The sequence below is a fragment of the Pithys albifrons genome, chromosome 2 (assembly GCF_047495875.1).
Source record: "Pithys albifrons albifrons isolate INPA30051 chromosome 2, PitAlb_v1, whole genome shotgun sequence".
NCBI lineage: Eukaryota > Metazoa > Chordata > Aves > Passeriformes > Thamnophilidae > Pithys > Pithys albifrons.
The window spans coordinates 4535364-4555182 of record NC_092459.1 but is presented as its reverse complement, the minus strand read 5'-3'; the positions used below and the strand labels follow the sequence as shown (position 1 = coordinate 4555182).

The window sequence follows — 19819 nt, the reverse complement described above, 5'->3', positions numbered from 1 at the left end:
AGATGTTTTGTTTAACTCTCATCTCACAGTCTAGTGCACATATTTTTATATTGTTCCGTTTTTCCTCCTTAGATAACCACATACCTCTGTCCAACAGGAAAGTGCAACTAGGTGCTTCTGAACTCTGCTTTGGAAATGAAATGTAGCAGTTAATTTGCAACACTGCCAGCCTTTTCACAGCAGAATGTAAAAGGACAACTACTTCAGACTAATGAAAGTGACAGTGGGGAGAGGCGCCTTTTAAACACTGCAAATTGCATGGGGGCATCAGGAGTGTAATTTTAAAGGAATCTGACAAGGTCGTTGGCAAAGAACAATCTTTGTGCTTGTCGAAAGGGTTTCAGACCTCCAAAACTTGCCACTCAGAGTTTTCAGGGTACTTCTCAAGTTGGCAAGCTGCCTGTTTGGTATAACTCTGGATTGTCATCTGTGTTGTATCTGATTTCAGAGTTTCAGATTAGCTCCTGCCGAAGTGAGCAGCACATGCCATGCCATCAAGGGCAGCAAACTTTAGTTTAAAAGTTAAATTAGAGCATCTTCACAAAAAGTTTCTGAAGACAAAATTAAACTGAAATAATGTTAAAAGATATTTCCATGCAAATGTATGAATTTGTAACACCCTCACTTTTTCATGCTCCAAATTAAAAGGACGATCCTTTTCACATCCCCTTGAAATGAGGGAATGATGAAGTACCCCAAAGTCAAATACTTGTGGGGGAGTGATAGGAAGGGCTGTACTCGAGGACTCTGGAGGCCTTTTCTGTCCTGGAAAGGTTTCCTCAGCCCAATCCCGCCTAAGGGAGCACTGACTGGATTGATATGGATTTATTCAAATCCTGGTATGGAAGAAAGGTTCTCATTAGTAGCAGGTTCAAGTGGATAAGGAGGAAGCCCTGGAACTCAAGATAGGAAGTGCATATTGTAAGTGAAATTGGGAAAAAATGAAAAAGCAAGGAGCCATAGCAATGTGTGCTGCCCTAAATAACAGGCATTTGTCACTGGGGGGGGAGTTTTGATCTGTGTTGGCTTGTCCCCTGATAGGACAGGGGGTAATGGCTTTAAACTGGAAGAGTGTAGATTTAGATTAGATATTTGGAAGAAGTTCTTTACAGTGAGGGTGGTGAGGCCCTGGCACAGGTTGCCCAGAGAAGTTGTGGATGCCCCATCCCTGAGAACATTCAAGGCCAGATTGGATGGGGCTTGGAGCAACCTGTTCTAGTGTAAGGTGTCCCAGCCCATGGCAGAGGGGTTGGAATGAGATCAACTTTATGGTCCCTTCCAACCCAAACCTTTTTAGGATTCTATAAGTCTATGATTTATATCCAGGGACTTGGAGGCCAGAATCTGCTTACATCTTCCAAAGTGCAAAGGAGAATGCAATAGTCACATAACAAATACTTGCTTGAAATGAAAATTAAGTAAATGCATAACAGAAGAATAGAAGTATGAGAAAAAGGTTTGAAGGGGTGCACTGATTGGAAAATATCCTTTCAATACAGTTATTTTTTTTCTCAGAATAGTGCCATAGTCAGTGAATGCTGGCCAAGGCAAATTTGCTTTCTCTGCTTTGAGGTGTACTTCCTTGTTTGAATTTTGGGAGGGTGGACTTCGATCTGCATGCACTCAAAAATATTCTGTATATCTTCAGAAGTCCTGGGAATTAGCTGATTATGGGGGAAACAAAAAAAGAATAAGGACAACAGTCACAGGTTACAAGGAAGGGTACTGGATGGGTATTTCCAAGATGAGCTTTTCCTGTGCAGTTCTGTGCACAGCACTCCTGTTCAAGGATGCTGCTTAGAGGAGTCCTAAGGCTTAATATGTTTCCTGTCCTGGAGACTCATCTTCCTAGTTCCTGCAGAACAGACAGTAGCAGGTACTTCCTATAACCATCTCTCACGTGATTAACAGGATCACTGGAACAATTTCCCCTAGGAAGTTGTGAAGTGTCAATCCTTGGAGGTGTTAAAAACTTGAATGGAGATGACCCTCAGCTGCCTGATGCTCTAACTGATCTGGTATGAACATGGAGGTTGGCCCAGACAGTCTCCAGAGGTGCTTTCTGTCCTCTGTGACTGTGAATTATGGTCTGGAGTGACTACACCCACAGTGAAGGGTTTTTATTTCCATGGTTAACCCTTTTTTTCTTGCTTTCCTCTTTAAGTTGACACAAAAAAACTGCAGTGTGGTGACTTTTGCACTCTAAGTATTCTGCCTAGACATGTGCTGTGATTACCAAAATCTCACCACATGCATTATCATCACCTTTACTCTTTGGGGGATGGTTTCCTATGTCCATAAAAGTTTGTTGAATTTTAACTTAGGACTAAAAGATTGCATACTCCATTTGTGCCACCTGGCCCCCTGTGCATGGCAGCTGCTCCACGTTGCAACCAGTGCTTGTCTGACAGGTGCAGCGAGAGCTGCAGGAGTGCCACGGAGCATTGGAGCTGCACCTGCCTTTAACACAGTTCTTCTGGAGAGTGGCTGAGTGAAGAAGGGAGTGGTCCTGCGCCCTTTTTCACAGGCCAACACTAACCACCACCCATTAGTCAAATATGGTCATTATTTGGGTAAAGGGAATTACGTGATGGTGGAATGGCTGGATATAAGGAAGAATTATGAGTTTCAAGGCAAGAAATGTTCTCTGTTTTGGATACTATGCAGGAGAACAGGTAGCAAAGCTGGGATGAAGGCGAGCAAGGCAAAAACAGGGCTAAAGAAAAGTTATTCCCTAACATGGAGTCCAGTTCAGTTAAGAAGTGGCATCTTGGGTGCAGTCTCATTCATTTAACAGTTATACCCTAGATAAGAAAATCTTTTATGGGAAGCAATCCTGACTTGAGAAGGAATTGGGCAAACCTGTCTCTGTTTCCTACAAAATAAATTTCTTTGCTTGGATCCTCAGTTCTAAGATTGAAATCCTTTAGGATTTTGTGAGGAAAACAGATTTCTCTTTACATGTATTTCCAGGTCTTTGATCTGGGAAATAGGTTCAGCTATTATGCACTGATTATGTGAAGTAAGCATATTTTAATTAGCAAAATTTCATAATTTTTCCCACAAGTTCTGTTAAAAAATGTGATATTAGGCAAGGTAGAACTCTGACATTAATGCATTCCATCACTTTCTTAGACACAAAATCTTTTTAGGATCTTTTATCTCTAAGGTCTTGAAGAGACTGAGGCAATTGACATTTTGTTTTGTGTTTCCCCACTGTGATCATTCAGAATATTGTTGTGGACCGTAAGTGAAAATGTTCTTAAGACACTGGGTAAATATATTTACTGTAGGTCATTTAGGTTAATATTATTGCATGCACCCTGTGATTACAATGGGTCTTCTTATTCACTTTACTGTTTGAGAGAGCCCATTTACTTTTAGAAACATTTATATTTTTTTCTGTAATTGTCCAAACTATGTTATAATAGTGTCATATACCGACCTTTAAAAATGTGTGTAGAAAAGCCTGCAGCTGTTCCCTCCTTGGGTTTTCTCTACCGAGTTATATTTAAGCCAGTGTCTCTGAAAACAGGCAGTAATAAAAGGGATATTATCCTTAGCAAATATCTTAATCATGGTAAATCTCTGTTGCCCTACAAATGACTGCATGGGGGATTAGAATGGAGTAAGCCATTTGCTGAATATCACTGCCACCTTTCCGAGGCCATTTAAGCGTGTTTAATTTTTCAGGGTGAAACATGAAATCCACTAATACAAATGTTTGCATTTGGCCTGAATTATATCCAGACTGCAACAGTTAGAGCAGGCTTAGGACCAGATTGTGAGCGATCTGTAGGAGGCCAGTTCTGCTTGGGAGAGTGAGAGAGAAAAATGCACATTCGTTCCCAGTTCCAGCTCTCTTATGTCACTTACGCTGCCTTGGTTCTTTTTAATATTTATGTAAGGTTGTTATTGGTGAAGTACCAGTAAATATATGGATGATGCTTAGATCTGTATTTTTTAATATCAGCCACAGTCCTTTATCATCATCCCGTGCCTGGGAGCCATCAGTGTCTGGCTTTGGTTCATCCTGGAGGTGACAATGCTATGAAGTAGAAAATACTTTCAGGGACTGGTGTCCTCCATAGCATCACTTGCTTATCTGTTTGTTTATCCAGATTTCTATCAGGTTGCCCAGAGACCATCTGTTTTTTTTTCTGTGATCCAGCTTAAAGGAACCTTTTGGGAGACTGAAGTACTACTGTGTATTTCATGCTTTCTTTCTTTCTTCCTTTGTTTAATTTCCTTATAAGAAATCAGTTTCTTCTCTCTGTGTCATCTCAGGTGACTACAGGCCTAACCAGTTTGGACTCAGCCAGAGCTGCAATAGGTGTTTCCTGGGGCAGAATTTAGTGACTGTGACATGACATCTTGAGCTGGCACAGGCCTCTTACTCCACACTGCAGTGTGCCAGGAGCATGTCACCCACAAACTACCCTTGTTCCCAAGGAGTGTGCACTCAGGTTCACCTCCCCAGTCTGATTTCTTGAGCCATCCATCAGGCAGCTTTCCCCCATAAGCCCTGAACACAACTTCCCCAGAGTATGAACCGCGAATGTGAGAGGCAGTGTTTCGTTGTGCATAGAATAATGAAATCATAGAATGGTTTGGGTTGGCAGAGACCTGGAAGACCAGCCAATTTCAACTCTGCTGCCATGGGCAGGGAAGCCTTCCATTAGACCAGGTTTCTCAAAGCCCTGTCCAACCTGGCCTTGAAGACTTTCAGGGATGGGGCATCCACAGCTTCTCTGTTCCAATGCCTCAGTACCCTCACAGTAAAGAATTTCTTCCTGATATTCAATTTAAACCTGCTCTCCTTCAGCTTAAGGATATTCCCCCTTCTCCCATCACCCCATGCCCTTATGAAAAGTCCCTCTGCAGTTGTCTTGTAGCCCTTTTAGAAACTGGAAGGTACTATAAGGATGAGTTGTTGTTGACTGTGTCGTGACTGCTGGACTGACCTTCAGCAGAGTTATGAATGCCTGTCCATCCCAGTGTCTTCTGGGCTCAGTGCAATATTCACTGTGTTTAAATACCAGTTAAGTTTCCAGATAACAAGCTCTGACTTTGAATGGTAGGCAGAATTTAATATTCTAAAGACCTTAAATGAGTCCACAGGATGTGTGGTTAAGCAATCAGTTACACTTGTTAATTGAGAAATGTAGCTAATAATAACCAAATTGGAAGAGGAAATTGAGTTAGTGCCTTGTAAGAAATAAGACCTTCACAGAGGACTCTTTCATTAGAGACTTCAAAATTGTTCTTTTTCTAATGTTAATCAACTTTTTAATATTTCAACCACTCTAGCCAGTCACAAGTATTCTTTTCTCTGATATTGGTTTAACCGTAACTTTGTATATCTTGTCCTGTTGGAGAGTTTTGTGTCTTTGTGCTTTTAGTTTTAATCTGTGTTTTTCCCCTAAAGTCTATTAAGTCTATAAAGTTCTATTATACTCTGCTAAGTTTTATACTTTATAGCAAGGTAAAGCTTTGATTTAATTTCCCTTACAGGGAGACATTTTTGAGTGAAGATGAAACCCCTTAGTGTGTTCAGTGTATCTTTCAGATGCTTTCACGGTGATTGTGGGTGAAATATTTACATAGATAAAATGGTCATAGAACCACAGACTTAATTTAGTTTAGAAAAAACCTCTAAGATCATCAAACCCAGCCATTAACCTGACACCATCAAGCCCACCACTGATTCTTTGTAACTGTATGAGGTTCCTCTTTCCTTACATACTCTGAAGTTGCCAAGAGCTTCTATTTCTGATTCCTGTCACTGTTTTACACACTCAGCTGGTCATGGGTTTATCCCCTATAGGTGTTGCTGAGGGATGTGAGTTCTTTGCACAGAATCTCCCATGAACGAGATAGGTCTTAATTGTGCCTTCATCTACAGGGATGGATCACAAAGTGTTTTCACATTCAATAAATATTTTAGAGCTTTGAAAGCTTCTCTGCAGTGGATCTTTTGGACATTTTTGTAAAATAGTTGCAGAGTGAGATGGAAGATTATGTAGTGGAATAGAGTCTGGGGTTAAGATTCTCACCTGGACTGGGAAGGTTTGACCAGTGTTTTCACATTCCAGGTGATGCTCTGATCACCAGATAATAGGCTATTTGAGGGGGACATATTTGGCTTCAAATAGGAATTTCTAAGTTGAGCACGAGGAGTAATTTTGTTCTCAGACATTTCTTTTAAATCAACACATGTCCCTGTTTTGGTATAACATGTTGTTATAGTTTGGGCTGGCAAAATGCCAACTGCCTGGTACCCAGTCAAAAAGTCCACTCCCAGAGCAGGAGAGTGAGGGAAAACAGCAGAAACAAGGCTTTAAACACAGTGAGGTTTTTCCATGAAGTTTGTTCTGAAAAAAATCTAATCTAAAGTAGAAATCAGCCCTACTTCAATATGGTTCAAACCAGAAGACCTCCTAAGGAGTCTTCCAACATCAATTCTTTTATCATTCATCATTGGTGGAAAAATTTCTTTCCATCTTCAATAAGGAAAAGTGATTCTTGAACCTAGAATCACACTACAGTAAAAAAATATCACATTAAGTGCTAACTGTCATAATTTAAAGACTTAGATATCAAACTATAAAGTAATTATTAGCTGGTGTTCTCGGTTACTGCATAGTTTGATGCAAGTGAACTTTTGCATAAGTTCTCATGTATATATGTGTGTGTGTGTGATACTGGACACCCAGAAACAGTGTCAGAGAGAGACAAAACCCATGTCTATGCTAGGAAATGATACAAGGCCAGGGGCAGCCCCAGACACAGGGTGATGGTTATGTGTTTGGTTGCTCGTGTGCTCTGTGGCACAACTTTGACCTGGTACAACTAAAGGCATTCAAGATGAAATGACTGGTCGTGCCTGAGAGGTTACCAGGGCTCACAGGCCCTTCCCATTAAGCAATCTGGATGCTGTTGTGGCTACATTTATAATGGTAAATAACATAAGCAAGTGGAAGGTCACACTCCAGAGGCTGAGGAGGTAGAGGTTGTATTCCTGGCTTTGCCCTGAGTTGGCTGCAGTGTCCACAGACATGCCACTTGAGTTTTTTTAGTCTCTTTATGCCACTGCCTTTTTCTTAGTTTCCTTCTTTCACAATTGCAGATGTCTAGCTGTAAAGATTCAGCTCTTCAAAATATTGTTTGTTTTTAGTGGTTCGTTGGCAGACACACATGGGGAGGGCCTATTCTAGGCTGGGACCTCTAGAGGTTCCCATAATCCAAATAATAAAAGTAAAGAGAATGGAATGATGTGTGATGTCTTATGAAATGATTGTCCAGTCTTCTTGAGAGATGTAAACTGAGAGACTGTTCTGTGTGTACCGGCCTTACAAGAGCAAGAATGTATTTTGCATTCTTGAACTGATGATTTCAAGAAGGATTTGGGAAGCAGCTTTTGTATATCTGTGTTTGTAACAGGCAGGAGCAGCTTCCATAGATAACAAATTTAGCATAGCTGCTATTGGATCTTCCAAGGAAGAGCTGCTGTGAAAAAAGGCTGTTAAGCATGATTATGTTTGAATTTTAGCTCCTGTGTTGTAGAGTAAATGTTTGGTAAATAAAGGGCTGATATGGATGAGATAGGTTCCTAAAGATAGGTTTTTACCTTCCTTTGCCATATCACCATGTGGAGGAAATCACTCAACTGCCAGGCCTCCTCACTTGTCTGCAAAAGGAAAGTTTTGGCTCTTTAACAGAACTGACATGTGCTAGGTTAAAATATGTTCATTAAATGCACTGATAATGCCAGAGAAAGAATGCATGATGGGAAAGATCTGTGCTCCTCTAGCAAGAAGCAGTGCTAAGGCTGGGGCTGTGCTGGCAGCTGATGTGCACCCCTGGGCCTGTGCCCAGAACTGTTGCTGCCTCTGCTGAGCTCCCACCCTCCCTGCTGGGTGCCCACCTCTGGATCAGCTGAGTAATGGAGTGTTTGTTTCTTTCCAGATGAATACAAGAGTAAAGTAGCCTGTGAAGATGACAAGCTGAGGCTGAGCTGTAAGAAGAGCATGGTGATAGCCATTTACTCAGCTATCTTTGGAAGGACACAAGGAGGCAGCCTGGAGTGCCCATACCAAAACCTAGGGATGCCCATGATTGGTAAGCAGGGGAATGGCTTGGCAGAGAACACTGAGCTGGGCAGGGTGATTTCATTTACTGTCATCATGGTGGTGCTGGCACAGATCCTGATCAGAGAAGCAGGACTGGGACATAAAACCTGCCATGGTGGTGCATCTGATGTGTGGTACCTTGTTACCCAGCGGTAAACTTCATCATGAGCACCAAACTGAAGTTCAGCTAGGTGTTCTATCCAAGTTACCAAGCCTCAGGCTTCTAACAGATACATCAGATGATAAGCTTGAAGGTGCTTGGATTTCTTGTTCTGTTTTCTGTTATCCTGGTGGTTCATACACCAAACCTCTGCCTAAAATATGGAGGAGCACATTATCAGTGGATGTCATGTGCCATTTGTGGCCACTGAAGCCTTTACATCATATTTAAACTTTTACTGAAGTTAAAGCAAGGGAGCAAATTAAAAAACCAAGTTGATAAGTTTCATCATGTTGCAGTTGCCTTAAAGTACCTTCAAGTATCTTCTCTACTCTCAGGCTATCACAATCTCTTACAGTCAGGAGTTAAATAATTGAAAAACATTCACTAGAACTGTCTGTTCTAGAGCCAATGTGAAATGACTTTAAATATTTTAGGCTGTGGCAGAGAGAGCAACAGTTTGCAGTACAAAATCCTGTACTCAGCATTCCTCATGATCCTTCTCTGCAAAGCTGAGAGGGAGTTAACTGGTTTTCCAAAGGAATTGCCTCCAGAGAGGGAAAGGCTTCAGTGGGAGCTGTATAGGGAAGCTTGATCTGCTGCTATTGGTTGTACTGGGATCTGTTCAGCTCTATCAGAGGATCTTTGGCTTTACAGCTGCTGATCCAGTGCCCTTAAGGAGTTAAATGCTATTCAAATGAAAGCATGTGAAATGACTTAGTGGAAATATGATACACAGGTGATGGGTGTCAGTAGGAACCCACAGGTGGAATCAGGCCAGTCAGGTTATTTGTAGTGTGGGGAGTGCCTTAGTTGTGTAGTTGTGAAAATCTGAGTACTTACAGCACAGCTGAGTAATGCAGGGTCTCCTACCCAGTCCCATGAGTGAGATGCATGACATCAGTGTCGACGTCCTTTAACAAGTTATCTCTCAACTCCTGTGGTGACCAGTGTCCCTGCATGTGCTCCTGTTGTCCTCCAGGTGCCAGGGTGCAGAAGCTGAAACACAAATGTGTGGCAGGTTAGCTTAGACCTCTTTCATGTGGTGTTTGGAATGGGCTGTGCACTGGTTTCTGTGGTGGTTGGGCTGCTGGGTGAGAACTTGCCCAGTCAGTAGAACTGGATGGGTTTCTGGAGTAGATCTGAGCACCTCATTCCTCTGCCCTTACCGAGAGAGCAGGAACAGGCACTTACCAGTGACAAGGTACCAGCACAGGGACCTGCTCTTCAGTGTCAACATGAAACAAAACCCTACGTGAAGCTGCAAAGTTTTACACCTCTTTGCCCAGATGCAAAGTCCCAAAACTTGTAGTGGCTGGGATCTGAGTATGTGGCACCAGAAAATGGGACAGGAGTCAGTGGATCTGGGAGAACAAGCAATGGGGTCTGACAGCAGGTTTGCATGTGCTGTAGCATATCCAGTGCCAGTATGTCCTTCTGTTTTCAAACTGGCCTTGTGAGCTCTACAAATTGGGATGTTTGCCTGAGGAAATGAGGTGTTGGATCCCAGAGTTCAGCACATAGTCTGCTGCTGGGATGAGGCAGGGCCTTTCTCCAGTGTCAGCTCTTATGATAGCTGGCTCAGTACAAGGCACTGTAATAACAAGCCAGGGATGGGAATGCTGAGGGAGCTTTATGCTTAAATCCAGTGCAAGGTTTTAAGTTGTGAACAGATGCTAAAAATCCCTGAGATGTTAGACATGAGCAAATATCCACATGTTTGGAATTTCTGGTGTCTCAAGTATCTCTGTTAATTCAGCCTGGTGCTGCTGGGGTACTGAGGGTATGTCCTGCCAGCAAAACAACACAGGGAGGGTGGGAAGTGTGTCTGGGACAGTGGCTGGCTGCAAGCTCTGAAAGGCTGGGGAGAAGAGATGAGGAACTCACCATTGAGCAGTGACTTCCTTGGGTTTTCCCAGACATTTGGGCACTGTGTGTGTAGGGTGAAAGGCAGACTATAGCTTATGACAGTGATGTTTCCCTGCATGCTGAAACCCTGAATGAAGTGTGTGTGTGTGTGAGAGAGCTTAACTAAAAAAATACTGGGAGTGAGCACGTGGTCTTTCAACTCCCCACGCTCCAGCTCTTGAATCCCAGTAATGTTTGGGAGTGGTTGTTCAGGTCTCTTTGGAAATAGCTTGTTGATCCCCTTGACACGACTCTGCCAATGCTACAGGCAGTCTCTGCTTATTGTGACCTTCCCTTCATCCACCTGTGTGAGCTGACTCAACAGGACAGATCTCCAGTGATGCAGGAACAGGAAGGTGAATTGTGGCTGTAGGTAGCATTCCTCTTGGCCCAACAGGGCAAACTGGTGCAGGATCCCTCTCCAGCCCAAATCAGTGAAAAACATATTCACACCATGCTTCCCCAGGGCATGCTGCAAGACATCACAGTCCAGCCTGCAATTACAGCAGTGAAATGAGTGGGTTGTGCTCCCAGCTGCCACTAGTGGTTGTGGGAGCAGCACTCAGGGTCCCTCAACCTGCTCCAGAAACTGCTCCTGCCACATGCCTGCTTGGCCCAGCAGGCAACTCTGTTCCTTCAGGAGCAGGTGGAAACATCACGATTTATAAATCAAAGCTTTTGCTAGCTAGAGAACATTTTCCTGCACGTTTTTACAGCCCTGCAGTGTGGGGAGGGCTACTCCATGACAGCCTTTGATCCCAGATATTCACAATGAGCTGATCATACAAATATGACTGTATGACTCAGACTTTGTGGCAGCATCCAGTTCCCGTAAGGCAGAACCCAGCTATGTTCTGTACATGGAAGATTTATTCTGTTTGAATTTCATGGGACTGATGATTTGTGTCAAGTCTGAGCCTTGGCGAAGGGCCTTTTGCTGGGAAGTAGGTCCTGGACAAGTTTGCAGTGATTATTTATATCCAGGCAGAACAAGCTACTCGATGAGGGAAGAACTCCTACTTGCCCCAAAGGTGGAGAAGGTTATCTTTTCTTCCTCTCCTAATGAAAACCAGTTCAGAAAATTTGATTCCATTTTTTTCCTGCACATTTGGATTGAATTTAGAAATTTGCAGCTTCTACAGGTGAGGCTTTTAAAGAACTGAGGTCTAATGTGGGGAGGAGAGGTGGCCTAATAGAGCATTGCATATAAAAGTTTAAAAAATAATTCAGTTTGTGTTGTTTCCACCTTGAAAAACAAGATCTCGTACTCCTGTAGAAGTGTTCAGAAAATAAAGTCCAACAATGGTGAGTTTCCTGGATTCTCCAGAGACATGAGACACATTAGATGCTCAGGTGGGTCCTGAGGTATTGTGGTGTTGCAGCCCTTTTAACCCAGCTATTGTTGTGCTGGTTTTGGGTGATGCAAGATCTCCAAGTCAGACTTCACACACCATGCCATGCCAGACACATGCTTTCTCTTTGTCTAATATCTCTCTGAATGTGCTTCTCATCTGTGAAGAGAAAGTTATTGTGAAGAACTCCATCCTATCCTTGTTATGTTAAAGACAAAATCCACCAGGATCCCTTTTTAACTGGAGACATGCTGAAACTTGTGTCTCTGACTGTAATGGGAAACCCCTGCAAACAGCTGGACCCCTCCTTCCATGCCTTGGGAACTCTGAAAAGCTCCTAAAGGAATTTGACCTTATTTGCAACTCTCTTAATAAAGCCCCCACTTTGCTGCCAGCATGTGCAGGGAGCATACACAGAGCATAGGGAGGTCTCCAGGGAAAGGACTATTTACAAGCAATGAACCATTAATTTCCCTCAGCATAGTGAGCCCTTTGCCCCTTTTTTTGTGCTGTTTACAGCTGCCTCTGCCTGCATCTCTGAGTGACTTGTTTATACCAAGAGAAGCCAATTTAAAAAATGGCCTTTTCCTATGTGTATCTGAGTGCAAGATAATGATCTAATTTGGAGACTGTGGAGGAAGAGCTTGGATGTAAAATGATTACCCTTTTTATCACTTAGTGGAGCAATATCTTTGATTATATTCAGGACACCTGACATGTTCACATTATTCAGTTTTATAGTAGCTTCCCTCTGAACAACGGGGAGTGAGATGGGTGTGTTCTGCTGACCTCTAGCATAGGATCCAGGACTGCTTCTCCAGGACCCCTGTCTCTCTCCAGCATGTATACAAAAATATTGCCCAAAGCAATTTGATTGCTTATCCTGGGTAGAAGGAATCTGGATTTGGTTTTGGAGTCAGTGCAAGACCATGGGAGCCCTGACTCCACAGCCCAGCTCTGGGTTGTGGGGTGTGGGTTAAGCCGAGCAGTTTGCTGAGAAATGTCCTTGTCACTGTACATATGTTCTCTCCTGTGCCTCTATAAGGAGGGAAATGGATGTGTTTACACAGCCTTGAGGAAACTCAGATGGTCAGTGGTGTTCTCTCACTCAAGGGATTTGATAATGGAAGAGCAGAGGAATGAGTTCAGCAAATGAGCCAGTCCTTTAGGTGCTCATTCCCTGGCGTTTTTCATTCTAATGCTTCTAGTGACAGAAGGTGATCCAACCCAGTTTGTTTTGATTTCCTCCTCTTAATGCAGATGTATATATGACTCGAGCACAGTCCTCATATAAATATTTATTACACCATATAAATAATGGATCTTTCTAGTTTGTTTATCTGTGATCAGATCTAGCATATGAATAAGTATGAAATACATACAGTAAAAAATCCATTTTATTTTACAGTACTTGTTCCTGCCAGCACAAGAGCAGGTTTTAAGAGACTGCTGCCCCTTCAACTGGGCATTTCTGTCTCTCTTCTGCTTCACCATCCATGGCCATTTTCCATCCCGTTTTTCCATCAGTACAAGTTTGTGGCTGTGCTCTTATCTAGGTCTTCAGTCAAATACTTAGAAGGGCTCCAAACTGTGGAGCTGCAACGATGAGAAGTAACCTCTGGTGCTGATGGGGGACTGGGATGGCAGGAAGGGGCAGGATATCCACTGCAATCTGTGGGGATCAGATAAAGCCACGTAGCACAGTCAACCTTTAGCAGATCCAAGTGCTTGTGACTGAAACACTGTTGTGTTTCATCCCGATTTCACCATGTGGCCTTTGAACCAGCTGTAAGGCCATGTCTGTGGGGTGAGCAGCAGGTGTGTGTGTGGGTCAGACCATGTAGTTCCTCTCTAGGGTATGCACAAGGCTTCCAAAGCACCTCAGCCCTTAGATGTGACTCTATATACGCTTCATTTACATTCGGTGCAGAAACTACTTTATTATCTGTATAACTCATGATTAAGAACATGTTTTTAGAGGCCAATCTGCTTGTATGTGATAAACCCCACAAGTATCCAAGTTTGAAGGCTAAATAAATATCAGTTGCTGTTCAATTCACATATCATACCTTATTAAATTTAAATTGAAATGCAATTCCCATTTAGAATGCTGAATTAAAGTGGGACAAAGCCTGCTTTCAGAAAGTTGTTTCTCAGTTTTAAATATTTTACGTGCTTCACTTTTTGTCTCAGAACACCAGGAGGTAATTAAAATCACTTTACAGCTGTTTCTAGAAAACTCAAGCTATTGTTGGATTCCATAGAGTCATAAAAATGATTTATATAAAGTTGTTTTTATATGCACACAATAGCTATTAAAAAAGAAAAGGAAAAAAAAAGAAAAAATCCTTTCAAATGTGAATCTGGGCAAGATCTTTCCCTAAGCCAAAGTTCAAACTTGTTTTAAAACACTCTTTACAGTGGAGTGTGACCCCATGCAGTGACTGCAAATAAAATTTCGGAAAGCAGTAATTTAAATAGCACTAGCAGGCTCTGTGATGCTGTTGGTATGATATTTGAAGAAGTAAAGAAGGTATTTGTAACAGTAGTATCAACTTCTTTAGTAGCTGATGGTATCAAAAATGCATATTGTCTAACTATTAGTTAAAAGCAAACCCAGAATATAATCCTAACAATAAAAGGGCAGAACTTAATATATTTAAATCTACAGCACCTCAATTTATTTCCAGGAAGTAACTCTGAACACAAACCAGTGTAACTTGTTCAGAAGCGATAAAGTCCCTCTTAAAATAATTCAGATGTCACTCAGGAATACTGCAATATTACCATGATGGTGAATGCTGAGCCTGGGAAACAAAGGTAATGTGAAACCTGTGAGCTTGCAGGCACACTGTGCTTTATTTTAGGAGCCGGGGCAAGAAGTGACTTGCAGGCTGTGTTAGCTGGGTAGTCTCTTTGAAAAATGGGCCAGTCCCACAGCTTCTGAAGTTCAGACCTTCCTTCAGCCTAAATCTAGGCACATGTTAACTGCCCCCGTATTCAGGAGAAGACTTTTGTTGGGCTGTAATGAATAGGAAAGACAAATGAACTCAAGGACTTCACAGAGCAGTAGATGCATTGAATGCACCATCCCTTATCTTGTACTAAGTAAAGCTAAAGCTTGTTGGCTTCTTTGCTTCTTATCTTGAATGCCTTGTAGCCCACGATCAACTCAGCTGCAAAATAAATGATAAATTTTTACTGTCATTGCCAGACCAAGACTTCTTTTTTCTCTGAGACTTCTTGGAAACATGTTTGAAACTGTCCTCAGATTCTCACTTTAGGCCCCAAACCCAAGAAATGTTATTAATTTGCTCAACTTCTCACACTCTGAGTCAGTCTCTGCAAAACTGGAGCCTCATATATTTTATATGAGCTCTGGTTCCAGATACAAAGGTGATAAGATGATTTAAGTTCACATTAATAAACCAAATGTTTCTAAATGTAACCATAGGATTTGTAATTAAACCTGTAATCGATCCTTCAGCTGCAGTTTCTAAATGTGATTGGTTTCTTGTAAGATCATTTTCTCTTTTCTGGCCTGCAGCTGAAGTTTCCAAAGTTTTATGAAGTGTGTGGTGACTAATCTTTTTCTCATGCTTTAAACTGTACTTTTTAATGTAAAGCTGACCTTCTCTGCACATCCTTCTAATTGTTTGGACATAGACTTCCTTTTTAGCCAGTTGTTTTCAGTGACATTCTGCAAGACATAGATGCTCCATTCAGCTGCATCAACTTGAAGTTCTCTGCTGCTATTTGCAATGATGATGATGACAATTTATCATCATTACAAATAGCAGCAGGGAACTACACCTTTTATTTGTCTTCGGTTTCTGCTCCTGAACATTCCTCTTTAAACATCTGCTTCTGCATCTTTTTTTTTTTTTTTTTTGTTTAAGGGCAGTCTTTTGTTTCCACTGGTTGATCTTCACATTGGTTGGTCATAAGGTTACTCAAGTATTTGTAGTTTGGTTTTTCCCCCTCTTCCATGCTCCCTGTGGATCTAGATCCAACTCACTTCTTGCATCTTCTACAGGGGCTTCTGTGCCATGGCAAGGAAGAAAAATCCAGTGTATTTCAGTTCAGATACTGTGTGACAGCACTACACTGATAAAGAAATTACCTTCCCAGGCTGCTCACTGAGAGAGAAAGTGAACAAAGTTCATCTTTATTAACAGTCTTCTGCACTGGCTTTTAAATACAACATCAAACTTAACAGGCATGGGCTAAGCTGAAAATGCCTGGGATTTGACATACTGCTCAGAGTGCAGACTGACTCATCAATACTCTGTGAAGACATCCTTCACAGGCTGCTGGGTGGCTAATTTTGGCTGAAGCAGAGGCTTAGATACCTTTAGCAGCTGCTGCTTTATGAGGGAGCTGAACCTTGTATCAACCACAGCTAATGGAGCATCTTTGAAAAAACATGAGAAACTGTCCAAAAGCAGGAGAGCTTCCTTCCCTCCCGTTCATCATAGAGATTCTCCTGCAGGTTGAGGCAGTTTCAGTCACTCCCAGGTAAAAGGTGGAAGAATTGAGGCAGCTGCCTCACCTGTGTGGTTGCAGTTACTTCCGCTTGTGCCCTTCTTGCCATTCCATTGAAGTTTGCTTTCTCTTTTGGCAGACAAGTGAATACCACAGCGCTGATTCAGGGACCTGTCAGCTTTCTCTGCAGGAACTAAATTTCTCTCCCCTTAGGTAACTGATTCCCTCATCTTCCATCTTTCATACTGTCCTCTCTGCTTCATTGCTCTCAGTAAGTAACTTTTCTTCTTTGATTCTTTACCGAGAAACCAGGCTGTGTGATTTGGAGAAAAATCCTGTCCTCTGACTGGGAGAAGTGTCCTCCAAGAGCACAAACAACTTACATTGGTTGTAAATGACTTCCCTCAAGGGAATAGTTATCTTAGGTTGTTACTTTCACTTACTCCTCAAAAGACTGCAAGAAAAGTTAGGGGTCTAGTGATTAAATTTGAGATGTAGGTCTGCTCCTTATGACACTGAGCCAAACTTGGCACAGAGTTAATTTTTTAATCAGGTACCACCAGTCCCATTCCAGTTCCTAATCACTTACCTCACATGCATTGCTGGAAATAGTATCTTAGGCAGTGATTCTCTTTCTAATGCCTTTAATTACAGCCAATCATTTAGTCTTTTGGTTACTTCAAGGTCTTGCACTTTGTTAGTTGGAAGAGTAGGATGAGTGCTCCTTATTTTTTTCAAATTCACAGACTCAGAAAGTTCATCCTCTGATGAGTGGGTGGACTTTTCTTCTCAGGCTCTATTTTGCTTATTTTTAAGGGCACACATGCATTGTTGTGCTCTGTGCTCTGCTGCCTTTCCAGATTCTTGGAGAGCCTGTGGAAAGCCACTACCTGACAACTTTACAGCATATTCACTTGTCCAGGTGTGCTTGGTCCTGCTTGCTCCGGACAGCCCATCTCATCTGTGCAGGAACCTGCCTTTGCAGGCTCAACATGGCTGTTCCAGATGAGTATGATCATGAGGTTAACAGATGCACAGATGTTCTCAAACATCTGTAATATGCCCAACTTCACTGTGGGATTAATCGCCCTTCTCAAAACTGGGTGTCTAGATCTAGTTGTGGATCCATCTGTGATGTCTGCCACTATGGAAGAGGCTCCAATCTCCAACGGAGAATCTAAGATTCCAAAATTCAAAAATTAAGCTGTTTAGAAACATTCTTTCAAACCCTGATTGGCTTGCAATCAAAAATGGCAATGTGTGGCTCAGATTTGTATGTGTCACCCATATTGGAGAAAAACAAATAACACTGAGTAACCAAAGTTAAGGATGTGATTAATAGGCATTGGCTACAGTTTCTTTTTTTTTTTTTTTTAACCAGGGCGAAGTAATAAAGAAATAGTCATGCTGGGAAGCAGCCTTAAACTGACTAAAATCCATTCATTGTGGTAAGCTTGATGATATGGACATTACATCACTGAAACTGATTCCTGTTTTAAAGCCAACTATGTCTGCAAGCTGCAGCTGGTAAAACCCTCCATCGTGGCTCTGCTGCCCTGATTTGGGTTTTTACCCTGGCAGAGGCTGGGCTGATAAAGGGAATAGATCAAGGAGATGTATCTTTCTAAATGCAGCTGGTAAGATGAATTACCCACTGAGAGCTTGGACTAAGGGCTGTGAAATGAAACTGGCCAGTGGTCTGCGCTAGGGGAAAGGAAATTCACCTTGTACCAGGAGCAAGGCAAAGACGGACAATTTCTAGGAAGTGGAGCCAGAAGTAAAGAGAATAAAGTGAGCTGATCCCACTCTTCACAAATCCTCAACTTTAGTTTAAAACACCATATTCCAAAAGCACAGCTGATGCCTTTAAACACTTTCACATGTAGAAGTTTCACCATAGCCAGGATTCATATTTGCTCTCTGGTGGTGTACTGAAACAAGTCAAGACTAATGAAAGCCAAGGGTTACTCTGGCCCAACCCCTCTGAGTGGGCTCTATATCATCTATGAGGTCTTAAAGCAATTTTTATTGCTTTACTGTGGGGTTTGAGCTACGTGGGCTTAAAAAAGTTTTTGGTAGGGCCCTGGCTCTGCTTAGCAGTCCTTACCTCAGACTTAATAACACAGTGTTGGCATCTGTGAGTGTCCTTCCCATGTCTCTGACACATGGGATCACTTGTTTGCCACGGGTGCTGGGTGGTATCTCTTACAACATTTGAAATTTGCATTTAGCAAGCAAACAGGCAGCAGAAGGAAAGAGATCATGGAGTATGGAATGGTTAGGGCTGGAAAAGACCTCTAAGATCATGGAGTCCAGCTGCAGTGTTTCCCTGAATGAGCGTGGCATCTGGTACAATCAGAGAGCCATGTTTAGTTTTCTACTTCTGAAGACCAGGAAAAAACCAAATATGGCCAGCTGAAGGGGACCACAGCCCAACCCTGTGGCACCACCTTGCTGGGCTTGCTGTTTTTGACAGGCTAACTGCATGATTTATGGTTAAGAGAGCCTCTGTTTTCTTACCTCTCTGAGCTCTGAGAAAGGGCACCTGGAGGTGAAGACTTCTGACCTGGATTCACTTCCAGAAGAGATACTAATATACTTGGAGCTCTCACTTAAATGAGTTCCCTAAGGTCTTATTTACATTTGGAAGTTAAATTGCCTACATGAACTTTATAACAGCTGACATGAGTGACATTCAGTGTTTTTTTACTCCTGAGACATGGGGTGTCTTGGTTTGAGATAAGCAACTGCCAACTCCCCCAAGCACAGAGAGAAAAGCCTCCCTCCTAACACCAGGGAAAGGGAGGAAAGGAGAGGGGAAAGAAAAAAACCACTTCAAATGGCATTTATACTAAAACTACATATATTTTTCACAGAAAGAAAGAGACAATTAGAAGAGAGTACAAATATACACTCACACAAGTCTGCAACAACAAGTTCCCCACCTCAACTTCTTAACGAACACACAAATTCTACTGTCTTAACTACACATTACTTAAGAAAAACCTTATTCCCCAGGGAGACAAACTCAAGCAGAAAGGAGAGACCCAGAACAACACATTTTACTTTCCTGAGATACCCTGTGAGCCAGTGGTGGGCCTGGTCCTCTCCATCCCCCCTGGGACAACATCGTGTGTCCTCCCAAGAGGAGGGCTGAGAAGCGACTGCCTTAACCACTCCCACACTGGTTCCTACTTCCCTGGAGATGATGTCATAATGTGGTATGGAATACAAAGTTACTGGCTAGAAGAGGTCAGCTGTTAGCTCAGCCCAGCTCAAGTCAGCTGACAGCTTCAGCCTAGTCCAGACTTCAAAGCCCAAATCTAGGCCCACCTGGGGGAACCCATAACAGGGAGGCAGAAGAAGATATCGTGTTGTAACTTCTGGACCTTCAAATGACATGGTGGTGACTGTGATTTATGAAGGTGCTGTAGTCTCATCTATCACCTCTCAGATGTATTATTGACATCTTCAGAGCTAGTTAGTGAGGGAATAAAGATGCTTGAATATGACATTTTGGCATCCAGCTAAATGAGCTCCTTATCACAAACCTTTTGAAGTGTGTAAGGAAGATGGTCATATGGAGGTTTTCATTGCTGCTCTTATATTTTTCAGTTCAATATGTAGGACAAACATGTTGAGAGACCAAGAAAACCAAGAATGGAGACAAAGTTAATTTCAGTATTGGTATTGTCCTCCCTCAAAAGACTGGTATCTGCTTGTGCTGGCATTTATGGGAATGCACAAGGCATTTTTACTTTGAAACTGTGGAGTGAAAACCA

At 42.3% G+C, this 19819-nt stretch overlaps 1 protein-coding gene across 2 annotated transcripts in view; it reads left to right on the top strand.

The window, feature by feature from the left end:
- Window positions 1-19819, top strand: part of EVA1A (eva-1 homolog A, regulator of programmed cell death) — a 218605-nt gene that overhangs the window by 87882 nt on the left and 110904 nt on the right. For both annotated transcript variants that reach the window (XM_071547773.1, XM_071547774.1), the window contains one exon: window positions 7969-8121. In XM_071547773.1, coding sequence (XP_071403874.1) covers window positions 7969-8121 — 153 coding nt within the window. The remainder of the gene's footprint in view (window positions 1-7968; window positions 8122-19819) is intronic.